General features: G+C 41.7%; 2 protein-coding genes across 3 annotated transcripts; both read right to left on the reverse strand.

The window, feature by feature from the left end:
• Window positions 1–5239: 5239 nt before the first annotated feature.
• Window positions 5240–22308, reverse strand: LOC147632820 (MACPF domain-containing protein At4g24290-like). 2 transcript variants are annotated; one of them, XM_086807703.1, is made up of 7 exons: window positions 21703–22308; window positions 21111–21346; window positions 7342–7507; window positions 7123–7206; window positions 6724–6907; window positions 6431–6600; window positions 5240–6307 (listed from the first exon to the last, which is right to left on the reverse strand). In XM_086807703.1, the coding sequence occupies exons 1-7, from the start codon at window positions 21943–21945 to the stop codon at window positions 5600–5602; spliced, it is 1791 nt and encodes a 596-aa protein (XP_086663829.1). In that variant the 5' UTR covers window positions 21946–22308; the 3' UTR covers window positions 5240–5599. The 2 variants fall into 2 exon arrangements, with proteins under 2 accessions (XP_086663829.1, XP_086663828.1); XM_086807702.1 differs by having other exon boundaries at window positions 7123–7212.
• On the reverse strand, window positions 7516–20500 carry LOC147632821 (uncharacterized). Its single transcript, XM_086807704.1, has 2 exons — window positions 10061–20500; window positions 7516–9966 (listed from the first exon to the last, which is right to left on the reverse strand). Exons 1-2 carry the CDS (start codon window positions 10376–10378, stop codon window positions 9718–9720), a joined length of 567 nt encoding a protein of 188 aa, XP_086663830.1. The 5' UTR covers window positions 10379–20500; the 3' UTR covers window positions 7516–9717.
• Window positions 22309–25547: the final 3239 nt, after the last annotated feature.

Here is a 25547-nt window from a genome sequence, read left to right on the forward strand (position 1 = left end):
TAGAAATATGTATAAAGGAAATTTTTTTATTACAAAAAAAAATTTACAAAAGTGTAAATTTTCAGATTGATTTTCTTTTGAATACAAGGAGTATTTCTTGAATCAATATCCTCAAAACTTCTTGATCGGAGTTCTGAATTTCATACCAGAATTCCTCGAATTCTATAACTTTGATCCACATATCAATTCGAAGGGTCTCAAACTTAGTTTCAGATTTGGCTGGAGTTTTGAGTGTATTTTTCTAAATTGGTCACACCTTCTTTCCTCAAAACTGACAAAAGAGTTTGGTCTTGGTCATAGTCTGATTCAAGGTTCGAGTCGGATAAGATTTTTCTTGATCTATCTTTCTCGAAAAGGTTTGATAATTCAGTTACTATTTTACTGAATTTCTTTCTTTGAATATTCACTTAACTGATTTCTAAATTAGTTATGAATTCCAATGAGGAATAGATTAATCATTTATCTGAATATTTCAATCTTGATAGATTTGAATTCTCTTTTTACAATCCGTGTGAATATAAAATGATAGAAATTTCTCTCTTAGAGTATTTAATTATTCATTTATCAAATACTCATAGAATTTAAACATAGAATTTAAGAGAATTCTAATTTTGATATAAAAATTCTTTATGCATCAATTTATGCATAAAAATCAACTTCAGTGGGACTCTTTTATTAAAAAAATCTTTTTATGTATCTATTTATGCATAAAATCAAATTTAATAGAAATAACACTTTTAAAATAAAAAGAATTTCTTTATGCATAAAAACTAATTTTTATAAAAATAATACTTTTATAATAAAAAAATTTCCTTTATGCATCTTTCTATACTTAAAAATCAAATTTAGTAAGAATAACACTTTTGTACTAAAAAAAATCCTTTTTGCATCTTTCTATGCATAAAAATAAAATTTAATGAGAATAACACTTTTGTAATAAAAAATTTCCTTTATGCATGAGATGTGATGTGAATAGATGTGATGAGATGCGATGTGAATCAGATAGATGTGAATGAATGGATGGATGTAATGTGATGTGAATAGATGTGATGAGATGTGATGCAAATCAGATAGATATGAATGAATGGATAGATGTGGATGTGGATGTGTATGTGATGAAAATGGATGTGAATGTGCATGTGAAGAATGGATGTGGATGTGGATATGTATGTGAAGAATGGATATGGATGTGGATGTATATGTGAAGAATGGATGTGGATATGTATGTGAAGAATGGATGTATGTGAAGAATGGATGTGGATGTGTATGTGAAAGAATGGATGTGGATGTGTATGTGAAAGAATGTGATGTGACATGAATATATGTGGATGTGAAGTAATAGATATGAATGTATGGATAGATGTGAGTAGTCGTACATGTGAACGATTGGATGGATATGGATGAATGAGATGAGATGTGTATGAATGAGATATGATGTGGATAGAAGCGATGTGATATAATGTGGATAGAATGCATGTGATGGGATGGTTATGAGAATAAATGTGGTGGATATGAATGAATGAATGTGATGGATATGAATGAATGTGATGTGATGGATGTAAATGGATGTGATGTAAATGAATGTGATGAACGTGAATAGATGTGATGTGATGTGAATCGGGATGTGAATGAATGAGATGTGATGTCATGTGAATCGGGATGTGAATGAAAGAGATGTGATGTAAATTGGGATAGATGTGATATGTGATGTGAATGAATATGATGTGATGAGAATGAGAATACATATGAAATAAATGAGGATTAATGTGGAACAATGTGGAAAGACGAGAGTTCGTTATAGAAACTGTATTTATGACCTGTTTTTAAATGACTGTTTTATGTCAAAAATACTGGGGAAGCATTTTGACCGTCTTGTGAATGAGGTCGTGGAGACCTATCTGATAAAGTTGGAGCTTCTGGTGTACGGTGGATAAGGGACTAAGGAAGCGGCCTATGAGTGAAGCGCTAGGTGACCTGCGACGAAGGATCCTAGAGGGTGCTGACCATACGGTGCTCGGGCTCTGAGTCACCGAAGATACCGAGACGTACATCGTGGAAGATATTGGAACAAGGAGTAAGAGTTGTTTTCTGAATTCGGGCATGAATCTGCTTTACTGACCTTGCTGGTCCTCAACGGATGAGTCCATGGCTCTTTTATATGGATCTGTTGGTTAATCTTGCTGATCTTCGACGGAGATTCCATTTTGATTTTTATAAGTGAATGTATTACCGGGTACTATGAGCTAAGAACTATTGAAAAGGCCCCTGAGTGGACAGGTGGTGAGCGTTCTGGTTGTCAATGATGTCATAAGTACACCGATGAAGAAAAAATTAGAAATTAGGATTCAACCGGATATTTTGGAAGATTATGATCAATGATACTATAGTTTCATTAAAAGATCGTTTTAAAGACAGTTAAATCTGTGAAAAAGATAATTTCATATTGGGTGTGTAAGTGGTGTGACTAGTTTTAAGTTTGCATGAATATCCGGCTAGGGGGCCTGGGAACTCTTTTCCCTAGTACCCGGGACAAAACCTAACCAAATTCTTAAATGGATCCCATCACTACAGTGGTTGGGCGGTTGGCTAACCCACGGAACTGGATGGGGTTAGGCTGGACTAATGGATCCCTAAAATGAGACTCAATTCTGTTATGGTACGATAGATAAAGTAAATCTCGGATAAAAATTGTTCTATGGAAAAGAATCAACGGTTGTGCCTCTCAATGAAGAAAAAAGCGTTGGTCTCTATGATCCAAGTGCAAGTCTTTTCGTTGATCTGACTATGATACTTACGGGTTCGGTCAGATCAGTTCAGTTAGTTAAGGCTCTTGACTACGTTAGAGTAAAAATATCCTAGAGGAATCACCCATGCTTTCCGGGCGAGGGAAGTTTTTTCGGGTTTGGTTTTGGAAGAACCGAGGGATTAGTCTCTTGTCTGGATATCCGTTGGGCGAGGCCCCGAGTGAGGGACCATGCCCCGCGCAAGAAGTGCTACTTCCGCTACTAGCACCCCTGAATTCGTTGCGCGGAGGGGAACAGGGATCTTTCACGTGGATACACCCCTTTGATGGATGATGCTCCTGGAGGTAGAGAATATCAATGGGGTTTCCCAACTGCTGCTCTATGAAGCTCTCCTCTAAGGATGCCATGCCTCTGGAAACACTGAGGCTCCCCAAAACCCTGGATGTTCCATGAGGAAATCTACATATCTAAGCTTTGTGGGAAGCGAACTATCGAAACTACCCTCCAAGAGTCTTGGGCATGGGTTTCGACGGGGATTAATCACAGTCAATCCTAGGACAAAGACGTGCCACGTGGGCGTGCAGATCCTGTCCTCCGTGTGATGCCACTCTGTCCGAGCTCGGGAATAAGCATAATATAGGCTCCACCTATTGCAATGCAAGTATTTGTAGGAGGGAGAAGAGGTACTACTATTGAGATATGAAGGAACACAAAGAGCAGCACCTCCAAATTGAAGGACACAACCTCCTCGTCCTGATATCTCTGGCCTCAGCCTCCGAGCTCCATCCGAGCTAAGAACGTCGGTGATGCGCAGATCATGTAGATGATAAGAGAGCTTGATTGCCTGCCCTTGGATGACGGCAAACATTGACTCCATGTCCCATTCCGTCCTTGGGGTTGTACTCAAGGGGAAGGAGAAGATCATCGTGCCACTCTATGGAGTGGAGGACCTAGAGTGACGAAGAAAACACACAAATCCAAATGAGAGCCACCGTCTCCTCGAAAATACCAATTCCTTTGATAGGGAAACATTGAAAGACTCTGTAATCCAAATGTCTAGACCAATCGACAGTTCGACCGTTTGATACTCCAAGGTGGATGGAACTCCACGGAGTTATTTTGATTCACAGACTTTGGAGTTGTGTGGACTTTCCACCTGTTCAATGGGGTGTAACCCAAGATGTTCAAGGACATGAAATATATGCAAAAATTAATGGGGAGTTTTATGCTTGCCCTAAAAGTAAACATATCTATTGGTTATGTGTGAAAACACAATCTCTGTGCTATCTTAGATGAGGATTGGACAAAGGTTGGAATATTATATGGCACTAGGACTTGTTTGTGCATTAAGTCGACTTGTGTTTACCAACTGGCAACAAATAATGTAGGATAGCATTTGTTACTACAGTTGTTTTGTGTTGTGGATCTCTGCTAGAGTTATTATGTTAGAGCTTGTTGCACTTTAAGACCAAATGTCCTTTTAGGATTCAACTCTTTGATGAGAGTTGGATTGTTGGTAAGCAATCAGATCTTTGTAGCAAGGTCTACAAAAGAAGTCTTACCAAGGCCTAGCTAAGAGGCAATAGACTTGGAGTAGATGCTACAAAAGGTGTCTTACATTGGCCTAGATAAGAGGCAATAGACTTGGAGTAGATGCTACAAAAGGTGTCTTACATTGGCCTAGATAAGAGACAATAGACTTCAGTAGATGCTATGGAAGGATTTTCAAACCCTGCAATTCACTTACATAGGTTTGTCTCCTTATCCATTCACGAGGACATGAATTGAACAGGAGGAGGGAAGTATGCTACGTCCTAACAAGTCTAGGGTTAGGACTAGGGAAGTGTAGTAGCCCAAGTTAGGGTTAGGGCATGGGAACCTACAAGCTTCACACGTGAACTAAGGGTGCTAGCAAGATGAGGTCTCTAGATGGGTTAAAGAGCTTAATAAATAGCCTAGGACTAATAATGGCTAAAAGCTTATAAATAAAACATGACAGCTTTTAAAAAAAACTAGGGTCAATAATAGGCAAGTTATTGCTATATAAGTGACCTTGGGAGTATTTATGAGTTATTGAGGTATCCATGTGGTAGACAGGAGGGCTACCAGGGGCATGCAAGACCTCATGGCCATGGAGATGCAAGGTGGGTGGTTCGTATGGGACACTAGGCCATCGGTACCAAGCAAGCTCGCATCAATCAAACCTCAAGCTTGGGGGTGAGTATAGAGGACTCTATTGTCAGGTCTATAAAACCTCAGTAGGGTTTGGGTTCTAGGTCAAATGATCCTTGGGCATGGTCCATGGAGACCTTACACCTTGAATGTTTGATGTTACATCCAGAGTGTGGGAAAAAAAGATGAACTCACCCACACGAGGGTCCACAAGTCAAAAGTAACCCTAGATTTCTTACAAGTAAATAAATTTAAGAAAAATCATATAATAAGGGGTGTGATTTCAGGTCAAGAGTTAAGTCTTCAAATGGAAGACCATTAGATGCTATAAAACTGTGTGATTGATTAAAACAGAAACCCTGGATACAAGGGCATGAGGCATTAATATGCACCCTATGTGTGTTACACCAATGGGTAGGAAAGCTTCTCACAAATACTTGTAAATATGCATATCTGTGTACAATCAGGTGAGGTAGCTCCTCACAAATACTTGTAAACGAGCATATATGTGTACATACTGTAGCATGACACCACTATGCTTTACTTGCCTACTTTGTGCAGCCAAAGAGAGGAGGGCAACCTCAAAAGGTATTCTTCTCTAGAGCCCAAGATGACCGCATGTAGGGAGACTATTGCATCATTCTTTTTTGATGGCCTGATCAAGGCAATGCCCAATTGAAATTTCATTTGAGATCGAAGTTAAGAAGCGAATACTTGGCGTTCAGAGATATCTTGCCCCCATCCACATCTAGTTGTGCACCAATGACTAACCAATGACCAGGCATATCTTGGGGTCCCTTTGTCAACTCCCTTGTGTCCACGAATTTTAGAAGCTTAGGTTGTTGAATAGGTATGGGAGGTTCGCCCAAAAAAACACCCGAATTGAGCACCAGAGGACTGGGCTTAAGTGTTTTCTTGACCATTTGGGATGTAAATGCAGTGCTCAGCGTCGAAAAGAATTTGGACTTCTCAGACAGAGTGGTACTACGTGGCTGATACCACTGAGATTTGAGAATGGTGCACCCCGGAATCCTTGCAAACTGGAGATGAAGATGCAGAACATTCTTAAGGCCATAACTCTTCACTTCAAGTTGGGCTCCAGTGACAACATAAACCCCCGGCTTGCCACGTGTCCACTCTGGATTGTACTTAACGCGGGCCGTGCACACGTGTGAGAAGCTTCTACACTGCACATGCTCAAACCACTCACTGCTGTCTACATTATCGGAGCCATGCCAGTTTGACTGTTCATGAACTACCTCTGCATTCCAATAAGGTTCCAAAACTCGTGGAACACTTGAGAGATGCTGGAGATGGACCGCCAATTTGTTGTTCTTTCTGCCCTCCAGATAGAGGCGTAATCCAGTGACAGGCTTCCTCCCCACAGAGATCTGTGAAAATACAACTCGATGGCTCAGTGCAAAATCAAGAAAATGGAGGGGGTCTTCCTATACCCCATTTCAAAGCCTAACTTCGTTCAATAAGCACCAGTTGAAGTGATTCACCCCACCAACCTGAGCGGTATTGACATACAGCCTAGGGCCCATCAGACAGAACTGCAAAGACGGTAGTGTGATTGCCCTCTGTGGGCAAGGTCCAAGTGGCAAGTCACTGTACACGGGCGCCCACTGCCTAGGGACTTGAAACTCAAGAAAACATTGGATGTCATCAATCGGAGGCTTATCTGCAAAACCGAAAGGTGTAGTTATATACAGAGTGGAGCAAAATCTTTTCACAACGGCATAATTTATACAGATGTATGATTAACAGCAAAACAGGTAACTCAATTTTCAGGTAGACTGCTTACATCTGAGGTAGAGATTTAAAGCGTGGTTCAAGAATCCGCTTCCAGGAGTCCCAGTCAAAAAGGCAGTGATTGGCACAAAAGCCATCATAATGACATCCGGAGTAGACATTACTGTTGCCTGCCATTCACTTGGTGTTTTAGAAGACAAGAGTCCTCCACGCTTTTTGGTGATAATAGTTAGATCCTGCCACAGATAAAAGGCTTTTTTTTTAAGAGTTGAATCTGTGTGTCTGCGTGTGTGTGCATGTGTAAATGTCCGGGTTTGTGCGTGCGTGTGCGTGTGCGTGTGCGTGTGCGTGAACTCACACTGCCCCCTCCTGGGCAGCGTGATACAATAGCCACTGTGTAAGGGCTGTTTATAATGCTTTGCACATAATCATTCCTGGTCGTGAGTGATACCTTGTTGCTATACAAAACTTTGGTGCCATTAATATGCATCGTTTCATCCGGAGCAATGCTACGTCTACTAAGATAACTTCCATCCTGCATCTGCAGCAGAACAGTGTAAGCCCCTTTTGGATAAGGTTAACCTGAGTATAAAGCCGTAATATACAGAGTTTCTCAATCACAAAATTTCCAGTATTAGACGGCCAAAGGAAAGGCTTGAGTAAAACTTGCCTTCTGACCACCTTTCTTGTCAAACATCTGATCTCCGAAATCCTTCAGAAGTTTATGCACGTCTGCTGATGACATCATCGAGGAAGCATTCTCTTTCAAATACAACACATCTCGTCCTCCCACACTAACTCTCACTACAATGTGTGTTCCATATGTGGAGATAAACCTGCCAAAAAGCAAATTAGTCTCTTATAAATGTGCATGCATCACAGGTGCCTACACACACTAGTATCAACTGTGGACATGTTGCAAAAGAAGGGGAAAATCGAGGTGAGATAACCTTATTCAAAGCCTACAGAGTTTACAGAGGCAAAGCAATGCAAGTTGAAGCACTGTAGGAACTAGTTGGTTCACAAGAAAAAGAGAAATCAGCAAGAGAAACCAGCAACGGTTTCTGCAATGAAATGCGGTGGAAACAGGCTGGAATGGTACTAGAAATGCACCTACACATAAGTAAATAGTTGGGACCCTAATAAATGATCCTAAGGGGTTCTTTTTACAGATCAATAATAGCTATCTGCCGTGCAAATAGTTTTTCCCTACATATACATCTAAAAAAAGGGACCCCTAAGGAATCGGCTCCTTGCATCGACAGTCCCTTGCTAGAGGCCAAAGGCCTCTACCTTGGTTTGCAAGATTTGGGTAGCCGCCTGGTGGGTGGACAGCTCAGGGATCTGCAGCAGGCTGGCCCCATCGGCGAGCTAGGAAAGATTTGTTGCATGCGCGGAAGCCTTGCTGTATTGATCCACAGCCCTAAGCATGATTAAGAACATTGATGCTAATTAACACAAGATTAAGACACAGAGGAGAGAGAAGAAGAGAGAGATTAGGTGTAAGGTTTTCTTTATTACTATAGTACAAAAAGGTAACTGATGCTTTTACATGATTCAGGCCTATGGTCAGCCCCATAGGGGTGACCTGGCCCCTTCTACATATGTCCTACTGAGTACTATGTAGTATGAATGAATAATGAGGAAATACTGAATATGACTTTGCTGAATTGTGTGAGATGCTTATATATACTCCAGGAGTGCTGGTCGGCCAGCTATGGTGCTGTCGACCAGGGGCACTGGACAAATATTCTTTAAAATCTTCATTTAAATGCCGTGCTTCAATGGATGTCCAACCTGATTCTGGCCTTCAACTCATGCTGCCGCCTGCTGTATGGAGCTCTGCGGCCAGCCGACATACCTCCTTAATGGGCTGCTGAAGATGTCAATGCTGATGACCATGCTGATGATAATGATGATGAGGATAATGCTGATGAAGATGATGCTGCCTATGCTGATGACACTGATGATGTCTTTAAGTGATACTTTAATCAGGGATTACTGATGTCATGCTAAGGTTTATGCCATGGCACAGGCGTGCATGTGACAAGATTACTGATATTCCTCTTGGATGTGGATACTACCAGGTGGAGTTTGATTCACCTGTGGCATTGAATCAAGTCATGCAGTTGAGCCCCGTCGCACTACGAACGGCCCAGGCCTCCTTTGTGAAGTGTCAACATGGCTTCAACCTAAGAGCTAGAACTAAACATTAAGCTAAACTTTAAAAAAGACTTCGACTCAAAAGTGCAACCATTAACTCCAATGTCTATCCAAACATGAAGTGTAGGTTCATTAACTCTATCATGCATAGCGTGGACAATAAGCTATGACATCCCTACTCACGTCATCAGTGCCCAAGAGTAGGTGCAGGTTTGTATAAGGTTAGTCCAAAAGAACATGCTTTATAAAACCAACGAACTGAGTTTCTATCACTCTCCAGAGGCGATGGGCATACTCAGCCATGATAGAGACTAGCACTCAAAGTCTGTTGTAAGGTATAACAACAAACAATTACAAAACATAAGAAAGAACCAAACTAAGTCTATATTAAGCTAGAGCAAGAAAGAAAAGACTAAACAAGGCCTACTCTAAGTTAAAACAATAAACCCTACTCTAATCTAGAATAAGCCATTTTTACAAAAAGGAGCATTGAATTATGAATTAAGTGGGCTTTTCAGCTCCCCACTTTTATAAAACTTACTCCTTATCATTTTAAACATTCCAAATGCTGAAATACCAGTGTCGTGCAAGCTTGGAGCTCCTCAATTGCATTTCTCATAAAGTGTGTGAGAAGGCCCAAAGTGGATCCCTCCATGACCGACGTGCAAAGTACTTCGTACAATGGAGCCATCGCAACTACGACGGCCCGTGCATCATCCCAAAAGGAAGGATCCAAGCACTTGCGTTGCACCGCATAAGCCTCGGGGCTTAGATGATCATCCCATTCTTCCCACTCTTGGGACACCACCGTGCGTTGAAGCTCGCTACGAATGGCAATCCACATGTAGGCAAACCTTGTTTTGGAGGGCTTCACGAGCTCCAATCACGAATGAACACAGAAGATGGCCAAGGGTTTCACCTTCTTAGTGAAGAAGGTCACAATGGTGGTTGCTTGGGCCAAAATGTCCTTCACCCAAGCCAACTTGCCGATATTTTCCATGAGCAAGTCAATGCAATGGGATGTGCATGGAGTCCAAACAATTGTCGGGAACTCCTTCTCCACCATGCGACCCATTGCACGGCAATTGGATGCATTGTCGGTGATGACTTGCACCACATTTGCATGGCCAACCTACAACCCAAAGTGCTCATGTAATTAGTACTATGTGACATGTACTATGTTACATGAATATGTAGACTTATAGTATGTACAATGAATAATTTACCTCGATGATTGCTTGGTAGATGTGTTGGAACATGAAACTCCCACTTGTCTTTCTACCGGCTTTCCCGACATCCACCGCCCGTCGGAAATACGTGCCAAGAGGGCAAGACACGAGGATGTAGATGATGCTTCTCCTCTTCCTATCACTCCATCCATCGGAGAGGATGCTACATCCATACTTGGCCCATGCCAAACGAATAGGCTCAAGTGATCTACCAATCCTCTCCTTCTCCTTGGTGAGCTTCTTCGTCCTCATGTCAGCGCAGCTCACTCCCGTCCATCCATCGCATGGACTGACGACAGCAATGGCCTTGACCATCCTCTTTCATTGCGGGGTTTGAAGAACATGAAAAGAGAGATTGCACTCAATGACAACGCGTGCAATTTCGATCTCCGCCACTCATTGCCGCTCTTTTACAAAGGCCTTCGTGTTTTGAGTGGATTGTACAAGCCCTCTAGCACCGACATCATCAAAGGGATGTCGTGGTCGCTTTGATTGGGAGCTTGACCCTGATCCTTCTCCAATATTGACACTCGCGCTTCCGGATGCCGAAGAGGGCATGAGTGTCTCTTCCTCGAGCTCTTGTTGTCGAAGAGGCGGGCTTGACCTTGTGTTATCCGCTTGCAAATGAGAGTTCTCCCTAATCACCTCATCGGCAATGGCTTGTGGAATGGATTGACATCCAGAGATTCCACCTCCTCCCAACTTTGCCATGTGACGAAGCACTCGGGTGATGGTGCTATTCCCTTCGAAGCCGCAATACCGGCATTTCCAATGCTTCCCTCTCGAACCGGCGGTGGAGAGTCCAAGCACTACGGTGAAACGATCCCATGCAGGATTGGCCGGCTTAGGCATGATGGATTGATTGAGGGAGAGAATGTGTGTGTGTATGAGAGAGAGAGAGAGAGAGAGTGTGTGTGTCTAGACTCTAGAGAGAGGCCTTGAGGGCGAAAGAGAGTGTGTGTGTGAGAGAGGGAGAGGGAGAGAGAGAGAGAGGCCTTAAGGGAGGAAGAGATAGGGGGTGTGACAGTGAGAGGGTGAGAGGGTGTTTGTGTGTGTGTGTGTGTGTGTGTGTGTGTGTGTGAGAAATGAAATGAAATGAAATGTTATATTAACGTCTTCAAAAGGCCAAAGTGACCTATGAGACCAAAGTTACAAGCATGTGACATCTAATACACTATCTGGAAAAGAAAAGAAAGAACAGAAGGTAAGTATCTAGCCCTACAATACATCAGTAGGGAGCATCCGGAAGCAGTAACTAGGGAGAGTGGGAAGCTAATGCTACTAGTCGAAATGGGGTACATGAGTACATGGATATGGGGTACATGAGTACATGGATACATGAATACATGAATATGGGGGAGTACAAAAGTGACAGTGAGTACAACAATATATGGCTGGAGTGGTAATCATCCTAGGAGCTCTAGCATGGGTCTCTGCCGGATGGCCTGGATATCTGCCATAGTGAGATGCCTGGTCGGACGAGCCCGATGCCTCGCAATGATGCTCTGAATCCTCTGGTGTAGGCACCGTCTCCGATGTGAGGATCCGTGAACCCTCGGGCGTCTAGATCTGCCCAACTCGATAGCTCTCTCAACTAGAGTCCCACGGGGTGCCCACTGCTCGGCTGTCGACTGTGTGTCCTCCCGGGTAGTCCCTCTAAAGAAGTCAGTAATCTGTCTCTGTGTGGACTCCTTGCCAGTCGGGCGTCTGCTCCTGATAAATGGACTCTCTAAGCCTGCGGATCTCCAGGAGATAAAAACCCAAGCATCTCTGATCACAATAGTCCATGACTCTAGCCAGTGGTCCAAATCCCTGGAGGGGGAGAGAGTGAGAGAGAGGGGGGCTGCCTTGAGGGGGAGAGAGTGAGAGTGTGTTGGGTATGAGAGATTCGAGAGGGGGAGAGAGAGACTGAGAGTGCTGCTGCTTGCAGCCTGTGGCGGCTGGCCCTGTCGGCTGTATCAAATAGCCCAGTCCCTGCACAAGAGCGAGAGGCCAACCGGGCGCAGTGACAAACCAAGACTACCCAAATGGGTATAAACAGGCAGATTCCAGATTCGGCCAGCTTTCCCAAATGGGCATAAACGGCCGACTATCCCAAACGGGCGATTCGGCAAAAACGGCACAGTCGACGACTCGACGAAAACAACGAAATAGGCGGAAAAAAAATGGAAGATCCGTACACATCTCGTAACAACCCTACATACGGTGGACAATTTTCATCTCTCTCTCTCTCTCTCTCAAATCTCTTAAAGTTTGAAGTCTTAGAGTGGATTGCTAAACTCGCGAAACTCAGGATACAGAAGAAGTCTCCCCTGAAGGAGACCTTGCTCTTCCGACTACAACAGACACCATAGCTCTACTTAGAGCTCAGAACCAACTTCTCATGGAGCGTCTCCAACTCTTGGAGGCAACAACAGCACGTCCTCCTCCGCCTCCAGCAACCCCTGACTACATCTCCCTCTTCTTTCAGATGGAACAACAAAGAAGAGAAGACGAGGCCAGACAGAGAGAAGAAAAAGCAGAAACAAAAGCAAGAAAACAACAAGAAAAAGCAGATAGACGGGACTATGAGGAAGCCCAACGCAGGATCAAAGAAGACCGGCGTCAAGCTGAACTCACCGCTCGGGAGCACCAACGAGAGCTCGATCGAGAACGTATGTTACTCGAGCACCAAAGGGAAAAGGAGGCCATGCATCTTAGATACCAGCACCTCTCTTCAGCTTCCCTAGCCTTAGGTGCCACCAGCCAGCAGTCCGCAACATCGACTACCGTCATTCGAAGTTAACCAAATTTTAGTAAGTATGATGGTAAGTGTGATCATTTTTAGCAGTTAATCAATTTATTCATCAATTTACTGTTCATTTTCCATTAGCTAGGATCACAGATCCTCAGGATAGAGTCCACGTAGCGGCTCCCCACCTTACAGGTGAGGCACTCACTTAGTGGCAGCATTGGTCTAGTCTTCATACAGACCAGACCACAGGTGTCAGCTTCTTCTTCGCCATCAACACCTTCTCCAAGTTGCTTTTCAGATGTACAATTAGCCCTAGACTTGTATGGGCATATGCATGGGTGATACGGATGCATGCACGGAGCTGTAAGGACATGTACGGACAGAAATTTAAGAAACCCACTGCCAAAAACCCTAAAAATTGCTTTTTAGATGTTTTTATTGCCCAAAAACCATTAAAACAGGTTTTATATCAGTTTTCTTGCGAGTAAGAGCTTTTCCATGGTTTTCTTCATGGACAAGACTATAGGAGTTGTGGAGATTACTCATGGGATGAGCGAGTGTTTCTTGCACTTGGACATATAGCTTAGACATGGAGAACTTGGACATAGAGCTTGGACATGGAACATGAAGCTTGGACATAAACATGAAACTTGGACATATAGGTTGGGCATGAAGCTTGGACATGAACATGGATCTTGGACTTGGATTCGGACTTGGACTTGGATCTAGACTTGGACTTGGACTTGGACTTGGAATTCGACTTGGACTTGGATTTGGATTCATTGGATTTGGATTCATTGGAGTTGGATTCATTGGATTTGGATATTTGGATTTGGTGCTAGCCCGGTGAGAGATACTTCTGGGTCATCCCCATGTTGTGCTCGACATGAGAGATCTTGTATGTCGACATCGACATCGACTTGGATATTCTACATCGGCATATTTGTTTGTTTTGTATTCATTGATTGTATTGATCCTAGCCAGTGTGCTCGTGGATTGTTCCTGAATAAATTCCTGAAAGGAGGCAGGGCCTGTTCCCCGCTCAATGTGGTGTATTATGCAAGATCCCCATTCCCTTTTCTCTCTCCCCTCTCTCTCTTTATAATTTTATCTCTTGGATATGTGGTTTAGTCTGTCACTACACGCCCCGTTGGGCTTACAACAGCCGAGGACGTAGCCCGTCTTTTTCTCAAATATTGGTTACCCAATTTGTAGTTGCCTAGCACCATTACATCAGACAGAGATTCCAAGTTTAACTCGCATTTCTGGAGGGCATTATTCGAAAACTTTGGAACTAAGTTACAGTTGTCTAGTGCATTCCATCCACAAACAGACGGCCAGACAGAAATTTATAACCAGTTGGCCTGTTCTCAAGTCATATTGTCATGACCAGCAGTCCAAATGGGAACATTATCTTCCATTGGCCCAAGCTATCTTGAATGATACTCATTCATCCAGTGTCGGACGGACTCCATATGAAGCAGCCTTTGGTCGCCGTTTCTCTTCTCTTTTGACGAGATTGGTGTCTCCATCTCTAGAGGCTAATAAAACCACGGAAGCATTTTCCGAAATCATTGAGTCAGTCAAGGACCGCTTGACCAAAGCACAGGAAGCTTATAGCAGACAGGCAAATAAGTCTAGACGAGATGTCCACTTCAAGGAAGGGGATTGGGTCTATCTGCGCATCATGAAACAAAGATTAACAAGTGGACAAACGTTGTCCCAAGCTTTCATTCCGTAGTTTTGAACCTTTCCCAATAGTTAAAAAGATAAGTGATGTCTCCATGAAGTTAAAATTGCCTAACAATTGGACGATGCATGATGTTTTCCATGTTTCTTGGCTAAAACCATATGTTGGACTAGAAGTTTTTGATGTTTCAGATGAACAGCAGCTAGACATGGTAGACGAAGCCGAAGTCATCCAGCCATATGTTGGACCAGAAGTTTTTGATGTTTCAGATGAACACCAGCTAGACATGGTAGACGAAGCCGAAGTCATCCAACCTAAGCAGATTCTTCTTCATCGTTGGAAGCATGGTTTCGGTCGACAGATACGTCAGTTCTATACGAAGTTCCAAGATCGAGGTGCCCACGAAGCCGTTTGGCTAGACGAGGAGTTCTTTCAAGAGTACCCCCAGTTGTTGGCAGACTACTTGGAAGCCATGAACCTGCCGCCAAGCTAAGCAAGAGGAAATGTCACATGCACTCTGCACTGTAGTGCATGGTGACAAACTGGCTCATCATCATCAGTGCAACATTGTACAGTATTAGTACCTTTTAGGATAATATTTGTCGTACGCCGTGACCCCATTGTAATCCTCAATCCACAGGATAAGTCAGGCACGAGCTACGTAGGTCATTCTCAGCCTTAGACAGTCAGTCAGTCAATCCAAGTCTCTTAACCCACTTGAGTCAGTAGAGAAACCTTAGGGTTTGCATTAGAAAGCACTCTGCATATTGCATATCATTCATCCATTGCATATAGTTCATTGCAGAAGCCTTAAAATAGCATCTGGTAGCCTTAGAATATTTATGAGGATTTATCTGGCATTTTTTCTATAATTTCCAACATGTAATATCATTTATTTAGCCTGCATCAGTCGTGGAGAATAAAATAGCTACAGTCGGCCAGCCCTTCAGCCAACCGACTAGCACCTAGCACTCATATAAATAGGATTGCCTCACTAGCAGATCATGAGGATGAGGCATTTGAGGACGACTCAGGCAATGGTAGTGAGAGTGAGCATGAGCGTGATGGAGAGGATGATGAAGATGATAGACAAGAGGATGAGCCTTGAGTCATTTATCATTTATCTATGTACTTTTTTGGATTTGGTGGGACATTGTGTGATTGTCATGACTCTTGGGAGCCATCATGTTTTTTGTCTTTGTGTTAAGTGAAGTACCAGACTCTTGGCTGGTACTTCACTTAACACATGTATGAAATGTGGATTCTAGAGAGATGAATATGGGTGTTGTTTTCTAGCATTGAATTACTGTTTACATTGAATAATAATGAATCCAATGTGTTTTCTCATGAGTCATGTTTTTCAAGTTTCTACTTGCTAAAATAGGCTAAGGCCTAAACACTTATTTCTGGTACTTTTGTACATTCTATATTTAAAATATATACATATATTTTTGCATTTTCGTTTGAAACTTTTTTTTGTCATTTCAAAAAAATATGAAACTTTTGAAACGTTCCTGAAACCAATTTCAAATCACGCGTTTCTGAAACTCCTAGTAACTATACCTGAGTTTAGTGAGTCTTTAGCCATCCTTTAAACAGTATACATGAATCTAAAAGATGTAGTCGAGACAACACCACATGGGGTCCCAAATTACCCACTAAAGCACACCCCCCCCCCTCCCCTCTCATAGTTGCTAGGCGTTTCATGAAACATGTTTCAGAAACGTTTCTTTCAAATCCCAAACGTTTCAAAAACATTTCATACAAAGGGAGGGGGTACAGGCCCGAAAATTTATATTGAAGTTTATAATATGTAAAAAATATGTTGCCTTCCTTGCAAAACAATATTAAACATGCATCATTTACACATTAAAACATGTTTACAAGTTAAAACTAAAGAATCTGGGTTAAAAAAATTTTAAATCATACAATTCCCAAGTGGACATGAATGAAACGCATTTCATTCGTATGAAACATTTCATTTCATTCAAACTGAATGAAACGCGTTTCATTGCAACTATGCCCCCTGCAAGCAAGAGTATTCGCTATATTTCTTCTTCTGAGAACTGAATACAGGCTGAATTGTGTCCACAAGACTAAGCGGACAAACTGATTGACTGACCGCCAAACGCAAGAACAAAGTGACCAAACGCTGGGCAGAACTTGAAAGAAAGTGAAGCAAATAGAAAACACAGGTGTAGGCCCAGGTACAAAACCTGTAACTGCTGGAAACTGATGTTTATTGCTGAAAATTGAGAACGAGAGAAGCCCGTAGGTGCTGTGCAATGGTAAGATGCAGAAGCAACTGCTAATGACCTCAAAGAGGATGCAGAGAAATGAGATGAAATGAGGGGAAAGGGGGATAGCCCTTATATACTCCTCACGAGAGCTGGTTGGCCAGTTGTAGTAGGCCGAAAGGTCCATAATAGCATAAAAATGCTATAAAAAGCATAAAAATGGGAAAAATGCCTAAATAAATATGCATATGCGGGGCCTCATATGGCCAGTACAAGCATGAAAATGATGATGTAGGCCATCTAGAGATGATATATTCCAACACCTCCTCTTCAACGCTAGAGGGTCCGTCCAATACCAACACGTTGAAGAAAGAACTCCAAAGTAGCCGAAGTTCGGTCCGAGGGATCCTTTGGTTGATCAATGTCCTTTAAAGCATATAAGACTGAAAAGGATCGACGATCACTAGACGAAGAAGAACACCACGGTACAGGTTGCAGTAATGGACACATCCAAAGCAGGTGATGTAGAAGCAGCACCGAGATCAATCCAGAAGAAGTTGTTCTCAAGAAAGGGAACCACTGATAGCACCAAGGAAAATGGTACCTCCTCTGTATCTGCAACAAGAATCGGTACCGTAGTAGACTCCTCCTCTAAAGAAGAAAAAGAAACAACTATAGGTACTAGTGAAGTAGGAGTCGGTGACACCAAAATGCCTGGAGAAGAGCTAGGAACAACCACCAATAGAGCAGTCACCGGAGAAACCGCAGAGGTAGCAACTCCAAAATCCACCAAAGGTACGCTAGATGAAAATACTATCTGGGTAAAGATTCTCCAACAATAGGAGAAAGATGATCTTCAAACGATGAATCCTCCTCTGGAGAAGGAGAAAATGAAGTAACCTCTGGCACCAGAAGATAATCAAGGATACCAGGTTGAAGTCTGAACCAAAATAGACTCTAAAATAGTGGAAGTAACCACCAATGAGAATTCCATAGATGTCATGTGCATGAATATGCCATGGACATTCTCACAGATTATCAAGAAGTGGCAGCCAGAAAAAGACAGTTAGAACCAGAATTTAGGAGCATCAGGTGACATGGAACATAGAGCTTGGACATGGAGCTTGGATTTTGAACTTGGATCTAGATTTGGATCTGGAACTAGAATTTGGATACGAACTTGGACTTGGATTTGGATTCATTGGATTTGGATATTGGATCTGGTACTAGCCCGGTGAGAGATACTTATGGGTCATCCCCATGGTGTGCTCGGCATTAGACATCATGTGCCTCAACATCGACATTGACATCGACTTGGATATCCTACATCGGCATATCTGTTTGTTTTGTATTCATTGATTGTATTGATCCTAGCCAATGTGCTCGTGGATTGTTCCTGAATAAATTCCAAAAAGGGAGCGGGACCTGTTCCCTGCTCAATGTGGTGTACTATGCATGATCCCTATTCTCCTCTCTCTCCCCCCTCTCTCTCTATATCTTTATCTCTTGGACATGTGGTTGAGTTTGTCACGGTACGCCCCGCTGGGCTTACAGCCAAGCACCTAGTGCTTCGGTCCAAGGCAGCCCCGAAGTTTGCTTCAGCAATCAGCCTTCAGTAGTGCATCTCCCTTAGCAGATCTGGTTGTGCATAAGGCTATCCGAAGTGGCTTCATAACACTTAATCATTTAGTAGACATCTGGTCTACAATGTCCTTTTGTTTGGTAGTCTTTGTCAGTCAAGTCTCAATAAGTTCTCTGCATTGTAACAGTTCTCCAAAGCCATAGAAGCAAATACTTCTACTTGCAAGGGGGGACCCTTCAGTGGGTAAATTGGGAACCAATCTAGTGGTGTCTCTGCTCTCTCTCTCTCCAGCTCTACCTTCTGTGTATAAAGATTGCTTCATGCTCACTTCATAAAGGTATAAAGAAGGTCTTGTTGTGCGTTACATGATCTAGCCAGACACCACTATAGAAGAAAGTGTCCCTGAAGACACAAGAAAGGAAGAAATGCTTCCACAAAGCACAACTATACTCTTTCAAGACCTAATGGAACAAAATAGGTTACTCAGGCTACAGCTACAACAAGCAAAAGAAGTAGCAGATAAAAGGAACAACCTAAAAAGCAGATTATGGAGCAAGGTCCCCAAAGTTTTCATTGTTGACAGTTTACCCGGGCCCGTCATACTCTGCGGGGATAGGAGCATGCAACGAATCCCTCTCATTTCACATGTACAGGCCCAAAGAGCTCTCAAAAAAGGAGCTGAGTGTGCATTGCTTTATGTCCACGCCCAATAGTATGCCGTTCAACTAGCAAAAGAGTTGGCAGGTCTCCTTCCAAAGTTCAAAGACATCATGTTGAAGGATGATCTCCCACCACAGCTCCCACCCTCTCATCCTAAGGATCATCGCATTGAGTTGGTCCCCATGACAGAAGATTATAGACCACTAATCCTAAAGATTAGTACTAGATACAGCGCCAATGAGGTGGTAGCTCAAGTGGTGAAGTGTTTGTCTTCGGACTGGGAGGTCTTGGGTTCAAATCCCCACTAGCTGCTCCCTCGGCAGCATCACCTACGAGCGGTGAAAAAACGGTACCTATGGGAGGATCAAATAATGCAACCTTAAGGTCCTTGAAAGCATGTAATCCATGAGGGATAATGTGAATATGTTGCCTCCAAGTCTTGACACCTTTTAGCAGATCAGTGAGAGCTGCCGAGACATCAACAAACTTGTCAATTTGAGTGGAATATGCCTAGCAAATACCCACAACTGACCGAATATCATAAGCAGTTTCCTAGATCTCCCAATTTAAGATTTCCACCACCTTTGCGGGATCTAATCAAATGCCTTCGGCACTGATTATATATCCAAGGTAATGAACCTCATATAGATAAAAATCCATTTTTTTTCATTGACATACAGCTTGTTGATTTCTACGTCAATGTCATGTTGTTGTTCCGTAGCTGAAAAAATCAGTATGTCATCCAAGAAGATGAAGACACACTTGCCAATCAAGCCCCAAAACATACACATCATCATGCGGCTAACTATAGCTAGGGTGTTTATCAGACTAAAGGGCATGACCACGAACTCATAGTGGTCACAATAATGCGGTTTTGGGGATGTCCCCATCCATTATTCGTACCTGATGATACCACTTTTTGGATCAATCTTCGAAAACACCTTAGGCGATGCCGCTGAGGAAGCACCTTGTGGGGTATTGAACCCAAGACCTCCTTGTCCTAGGCAAACACCTTCACCACTTGGACTATCACCTCATTGGCTCCTCCTCCAAATCTTATGGGGCGGAAAATGTTGATATGCTAATGTTACACCTTGTATGACATTCATAGGCTTTCTTAGACATGTTGCCATATTTCCAATACACAAATGGCTATTTCCTTTTAAATATGCAAGTGGACCATACAGAACACTCATGCCCCTTCCCTCCTAAAAAAACGCAAAGCAAAGCACGCAAAATGCAGGGTAACACCATCATGTCAGAACAAGACTAGCACCACAAGGAATACATCTCAAGATATCCCAATGACTCCCAACAACCACATTCGTCCCCCTAGGGTGGAGGGGCAGCATTTATGGTCTCATAGACCCTTGGAATCTTTTGTAGACATTAATATTACTCTCTCTCTAGTGAGATAGTTTTGTTTTGGTCTATTTTATTTTCTATTCCATGATGAGATATGCCATGGTCTCATGGGCCCATTGGGTCTCTAGACAATCTCTCTCTCTCTCTCTCTCTCTCTCTCTCTCTCTCTCTCTCTCTCTCTCTATATATATATATATATATATATATATATATATACATGTACATGATTGGGTCTCTAGACAATCTCTCTCTCTCTCTCTCTCTCTCTCTCTCTCTCTCTATATATATATATATATATATATATATATATATATACATGTATGTATGTATGTATGTATTTATATTTATATTATCCTCCTCCAAATCTTAAGGAGTGGAAGATGTTTGATAAGCTCATGTTACACCTTGTATGACATTCATAGCCTTTCCTTAGACATGCTGCCAAATTCCCAATACACAACGGCTGTTTCTTTTGAATATGGAGGTGAAATGTACATTCATATCCCTTCCTCCTTTAAAAAAAGGCAGAGAAAAGCACGCAAAATGCAGGGCAACACCATCATGTCAGAACAAGACTAGCACCACAAGGGATACATCCCAATGACTCCCAGCAACTAAATTCTGCCGCACACGCCCTGGCGGACGAGTTCAAACCCTAACACCTAATATATGATAAATCACTCCCCCTCCCCACCCACCTACCCCCACCAAACCCCTACAAAACAAAAAACAAAGAAACTCTATATTTGACAAGCTTGAGTTGTTGGATGATGCTTGACCTTGCTAACGCTGCAGGCTCCCATGCCGATGGAACAGCATCCTTCACCTCCTTACGTAAAAGTAAAGAGCTTGTCAATTGGAGTTGGTACAAAGTTATAAACTTTCCATCAAGAGCTAGGTTTCTTGTTTGTGTTGCATCCTCAAACCAGGATCCGGTAAAATCATACATTGCATTGAAGTGACCAAGAGGAATCTTCCCCTCTATCAATGCTTGTTTGTTGAATGCCTCTGACATCTGTTATCAAAAGTTTCTCTTAGGATGGACACCTACACATGCATGCACGCACAGACAGTTTACAGACATGCCTCCTATATTGATAAAAAGGCACACTTAGATGAATGTGTGTTTGCATTTGAATACCTATGTGCACACAAACATAAATTTAAGCACAAGCACATGCCCAAATTGCATCAGCTAACAACTCAAACACATGTATATGCATACATATAGGCCTGCACTGGAAGCATCTACAAGCCTCCATCCATCAATCAAAGAGACCAATATATTTTGGAAACTTGATCAGGAAAAAACCCAAATACAATAGTATTCAATTTCCTAATGTCAATGATACTGGATGTATGTGTACATGCCTGTTGAAACTGCATCAAATCCGTGGTATGTCGGATGCATTCACCTTTATCGTATTTGACCCCGCTAGGAGCATCAATAACGATGCTCCCAGGCAAGCTTAAGCTCTCAAATCCATCATTAACAATATCCACCACGCGCTGCTTGCAGAATTTGGTACGAAAATCAGCAGTAACATCAAACCCACGTCCCAGAGATTGTACGGCATCCATGGCTACCTTCTGTGCAGCACCCTCTGATCCCATCTTCAATAAAAAACCAGGCCTCGTTATTGATACAATTAATCAAGAACCCCAGCTGCCGTAATCCTGTGTTGAATGCGAATCTTTGACGAAGAATAACTGCCTGCAGTAATTGATCATGTGTAGCACTTCATCACGGTGTCTAGGGTTTACGATTCTCTGCAGCCAAGCTAAACCGATCTGTCCTTCATGGGCTTATTCACGACGCTGAGGAAAAAACCCTAATTTGTGAAGGCTGATATTGATTAATTGCTTGATAGAGGTAATAATCTTCTAGCCTGCGGTGGAGCAGTCAGGACAAAGGGCAAGCCGGGTTTGGTAGCGGTCGAAATGATGCCGAGGCCAGAAAAAGCAAAAAAGCACATAAACTTGGTCAATGTCTTAGTTAGAATAATATAAAAGCACATATTATTAAATACCCATAATATATCAATATGTCGATATAAATCCCATAGTGGTCAAGGCTTGGCGTTCCCACCCTCATTTTGGCTGTTTTTTTCCTCGAAATCGTTGGCCAACTGTGTCGAGACGTTTGAATCATGTAGAAACAATTTGCATCCCAACTTTCTTTTGAACCCTGTAGACAAAACATGAAGAAGCATTGATTCAAAAGTCAAGAATGACCACATTAAGCTTGGCCTTTCAAAAACAATGTCTTGCCTAGTTAGCATATTAGAAGCACTTTCGTAAGAACATCACCATTGCAAAATGATGCAAGGGCAGAAAAAGTAAAAAAGCACATAAACTTGGTCAAAGTCTTAGTTAGAATAATATAAAAGCACATATTATTGAATACCCATAATATATCAATATGTCAATATAAACGCCATAAGATCCCAACCTCACTTTGGGTGTTTTTTTCCTCGAAGTCATCAGCCAACTGCGTTGAGACATTTGAATTCCGTTGAAATATTTTGCATCCCAACTTCCTCCCTTGAATCGTGTGGACAAAACATGAAGAAGCATTGATTCACTAGTTGAGAATGGCCCCATTGCCACATCACATTAAGCTTGGCCTATGTCTTGCCTAGTTAGCACAACATAAGCATTGTCATTTAAAAAAAACACCATTGCGAAATGATACCGAGGGCAGAAAAAGCAAAAAAGCACATAAACTTGGTCAAAGTCTCAGAAAAAACAAAAAAGTACATAAACTTGATCAAAGTTGTGATCAAAGAAGGGGGACATTTTGGAAAAGCAAACCCCAAGGGAGTGTACTACTGAGGCCATGATGGAGGCCTACATTATGCTCGGGTATCAAATTTCATGGCAGCAGTCTAGCTTTTTGTGGGAAGATGAGAGATGGGCTTTGCTTTGTAATCTTTTAAATGAAGTAAAGTGTGAAAAGTAGAGGAATGGATTGAGTATTTCCATGATGTAAAAGCTTTACTGGTGTATTTAGTTTTCTCTAGTTAATATATATACTTACTATTGGTCCCAAAAAAAAAGAATAATATAAAAGCATATATTATTAAATACCCATAATATATCAATATGTCAATATAAATGCCATAGTGGTCAAAGCTTGGCGTTGGCAAGGTCCCAACCTCACTCTGGGTGTTTTTTTCCTCGAAATGGTTGGCCAACTGTGTTGAGACGTTTGAATCCTGTTAAAACATTTTGCATCCCAACTTCCTCTTAAACCATGTGGACAAAATATGAAGAAGCATTGATTCACTAGTCGAGAATGGCCACATCACATTAAGCTTGGCCTTTCAAAAATAATGTCTTGTCTAGTTAGCACAATAGAAGCATTGTCATAAGTACAACACCATTGTGAAATGATGCCAGGGGCAAAAACAGCAAAAAAGCACATAAACTTGGTCAAAGTCTTAGTTAGAATAATATAAAAGCACATACTATTAAATACCCATAATATATCAATATAAATGCACATATTATTAAATACCCATAATATATCTATATGTCAATATAAATGCCATAATCGTCAAAGCTTGGTGTTGGCAAGGTCCCAACCTCAATCTGGCTGTTTTTTTTCCTCGAAATCATTGGCCAACTGTGTTGAGACGTTTGAATCCTCTTGAAACATTTTGCATCCCAACTTCCTTTTGAACCATGTGGACAAAACATGAAGAAGCATTGATTCACTAGTTGAGAATACCCACATTCCCACATCACATTAAGCTTGGCCTTTCAAAAATAATGTCTTACCTAGTTAGCACAACAGAAGCATTGTCATAACTGCAACACCATTCAACTAGACACTCAACTATCCCTTACATTATAACCTTGTGTAGCTCACACATTTGTAGCTCACACGTCTATGGAGCACAATGAACCCTATAACGTGATCAAGTGACATGGGGATCCATATTTTCATTTTATGCCATTTTCAAAATGTTTTTTCATACTATTGAGTTGTTTTGACAACTATGCAAAATGTATTGTTTATAATTATGTATATGTTTAACATCTTTGATAATGCATACTTGACTTTAGACAAAGAAGAATGTTATAATGGTACTCTTATGAGTCGTCTGCACCGCTATGGGTGGCTTTAAATCAACCCCTCGTTTTGTTAGCTTTATGCTCACCATTAAGACTCCTATTGTTACTCTCCTACACCACTTCCACCGTTTTAATCTCTCATAGCCGTACCATTAGCTCCTCCTTTTACTCCAACGATCTCTACCCTATCTTCCATGCATGGTCCTCTACTATCCATACCCTCTTGCTCACACTACTCTCAGCAATCTTATTTTAATGAAGAAATTTTCACATATAATTATATTAATACAACTACCCTTAATGAAGAAATTTTCACATATAATTATCTTAGTACTACTACCCTTAACACTACTCTCAGTAACATTATTGTAATGAAGAAATTTTCACATATAATTATCTTAGTACCGTTACCCTTAACACTACTCTTAGCAACATTATTTTAATGAATAATTTTGACATATAATTATCTTTGTTCCACTACCCTTAACACCAAGGTGATTAGCGAGAGGAAGTCAAACAATCATATATTTGCCAGCTCTACAAAATGTATAAATATCATTCAAAAGGAAGGCATGTAAGGCATGCATTTGCAAATGCATGTAAGGCATGCATTTGCAAAAACAAAATCCTCAAGATTCTCATTGTATTATAACTCAAAGCCATTATATCCAAACTGTAAGACAAAATGTTTCTAAGAAAAAGTTCACATCATAATTAATTATAATTCTTCAATGTGAGTGGTTGTCGCCTTGCTAATCATGTTCTCACTAATTTCTCGAGAATCTACGACTACTGATTTCTTACTAAAAATTCCGAATAAAGGTAATGGAGCTCCTAAGAAATCAATTTGAGAAATACTACTTTTTTGGGAAATCATGTCCTACCAACAACTTAATCTCCTTCCTATCGCTCCCCCCTTACAACTAAGTGAAAAGGCTAACATATCAAGTCTAGTATCACCACCAACACTTGGAAGTGAACTATTAACAGAATGAATCTATTGGATGTGACTTGGTCTAAGATATAGTAAACCTTATCACTCACAAGTAGAAAGTATTAGTAATTACATTCAATTAGTGGTGACAAGTCCACAAAGAACACACACACACTCGGAAAACTATTAACAGAATGAATCT

The sequence above is a fragment of the Cibotium barometz genome, chromosome 13 (genome assembly GCF_041138505.1).
Source record: "Cibotium barometz isolate CiBa-2024 chromosome 13, ASM4113850v1, whole genome shotgun sequence".
NCBI classification, from domain to species: domain Eukaryota; kingdom Viridiplantae; phylum Streptophyta; class Polypodiopsida; order Cyatheales; family Cibotiaceae; genus Cibotium; species Cibotium barometz.

What these genes read in the sequence shown, in the direction of transcription:
- LOC147632820 (XM_086807702.1), bottom strand. Translation starts at nt 21,945, where the DNA reads ATGGGATCAGAGGGTGCTGCACAGAAGGTAGCCATGGATGCCGTACAA. An exon ending in GAGCCTGCAGCGTTAGCAAG is followed by an intron (nt 7,508 to 21,110) that starts GTCAAGCATCAT and finishes GCTTTTTGGCAG; the next exon opens with GTTTATCTCCACATATGGAA. An exon ending in ACAAGAAAGGTGGTCAGAAG is followed by an intron (nt 7,213 to 7,341) that starts GCAAGTTTTACT and finishes GTTCTGCTGCAG; the next exon opens with ATGCAGGATGGAAGTTATCT.
- LOC147632821 (XM_086807704.1), bottom strand. Translation starts at nt 10,378, where the DNA reads ATGGTCAAGGCCATTGCTGTCGTCAGTCCATGCGATGGATGGACGGGA. An exon ending in TCTACCAAGCAATCATCGAG is followed by an intron (nt 9,967 to 10,060) that starts GTAAATTATTCA and finishes TTTGGGTTGTAG; the next exon opens with GTTGGCCATGCAAATGTGGT.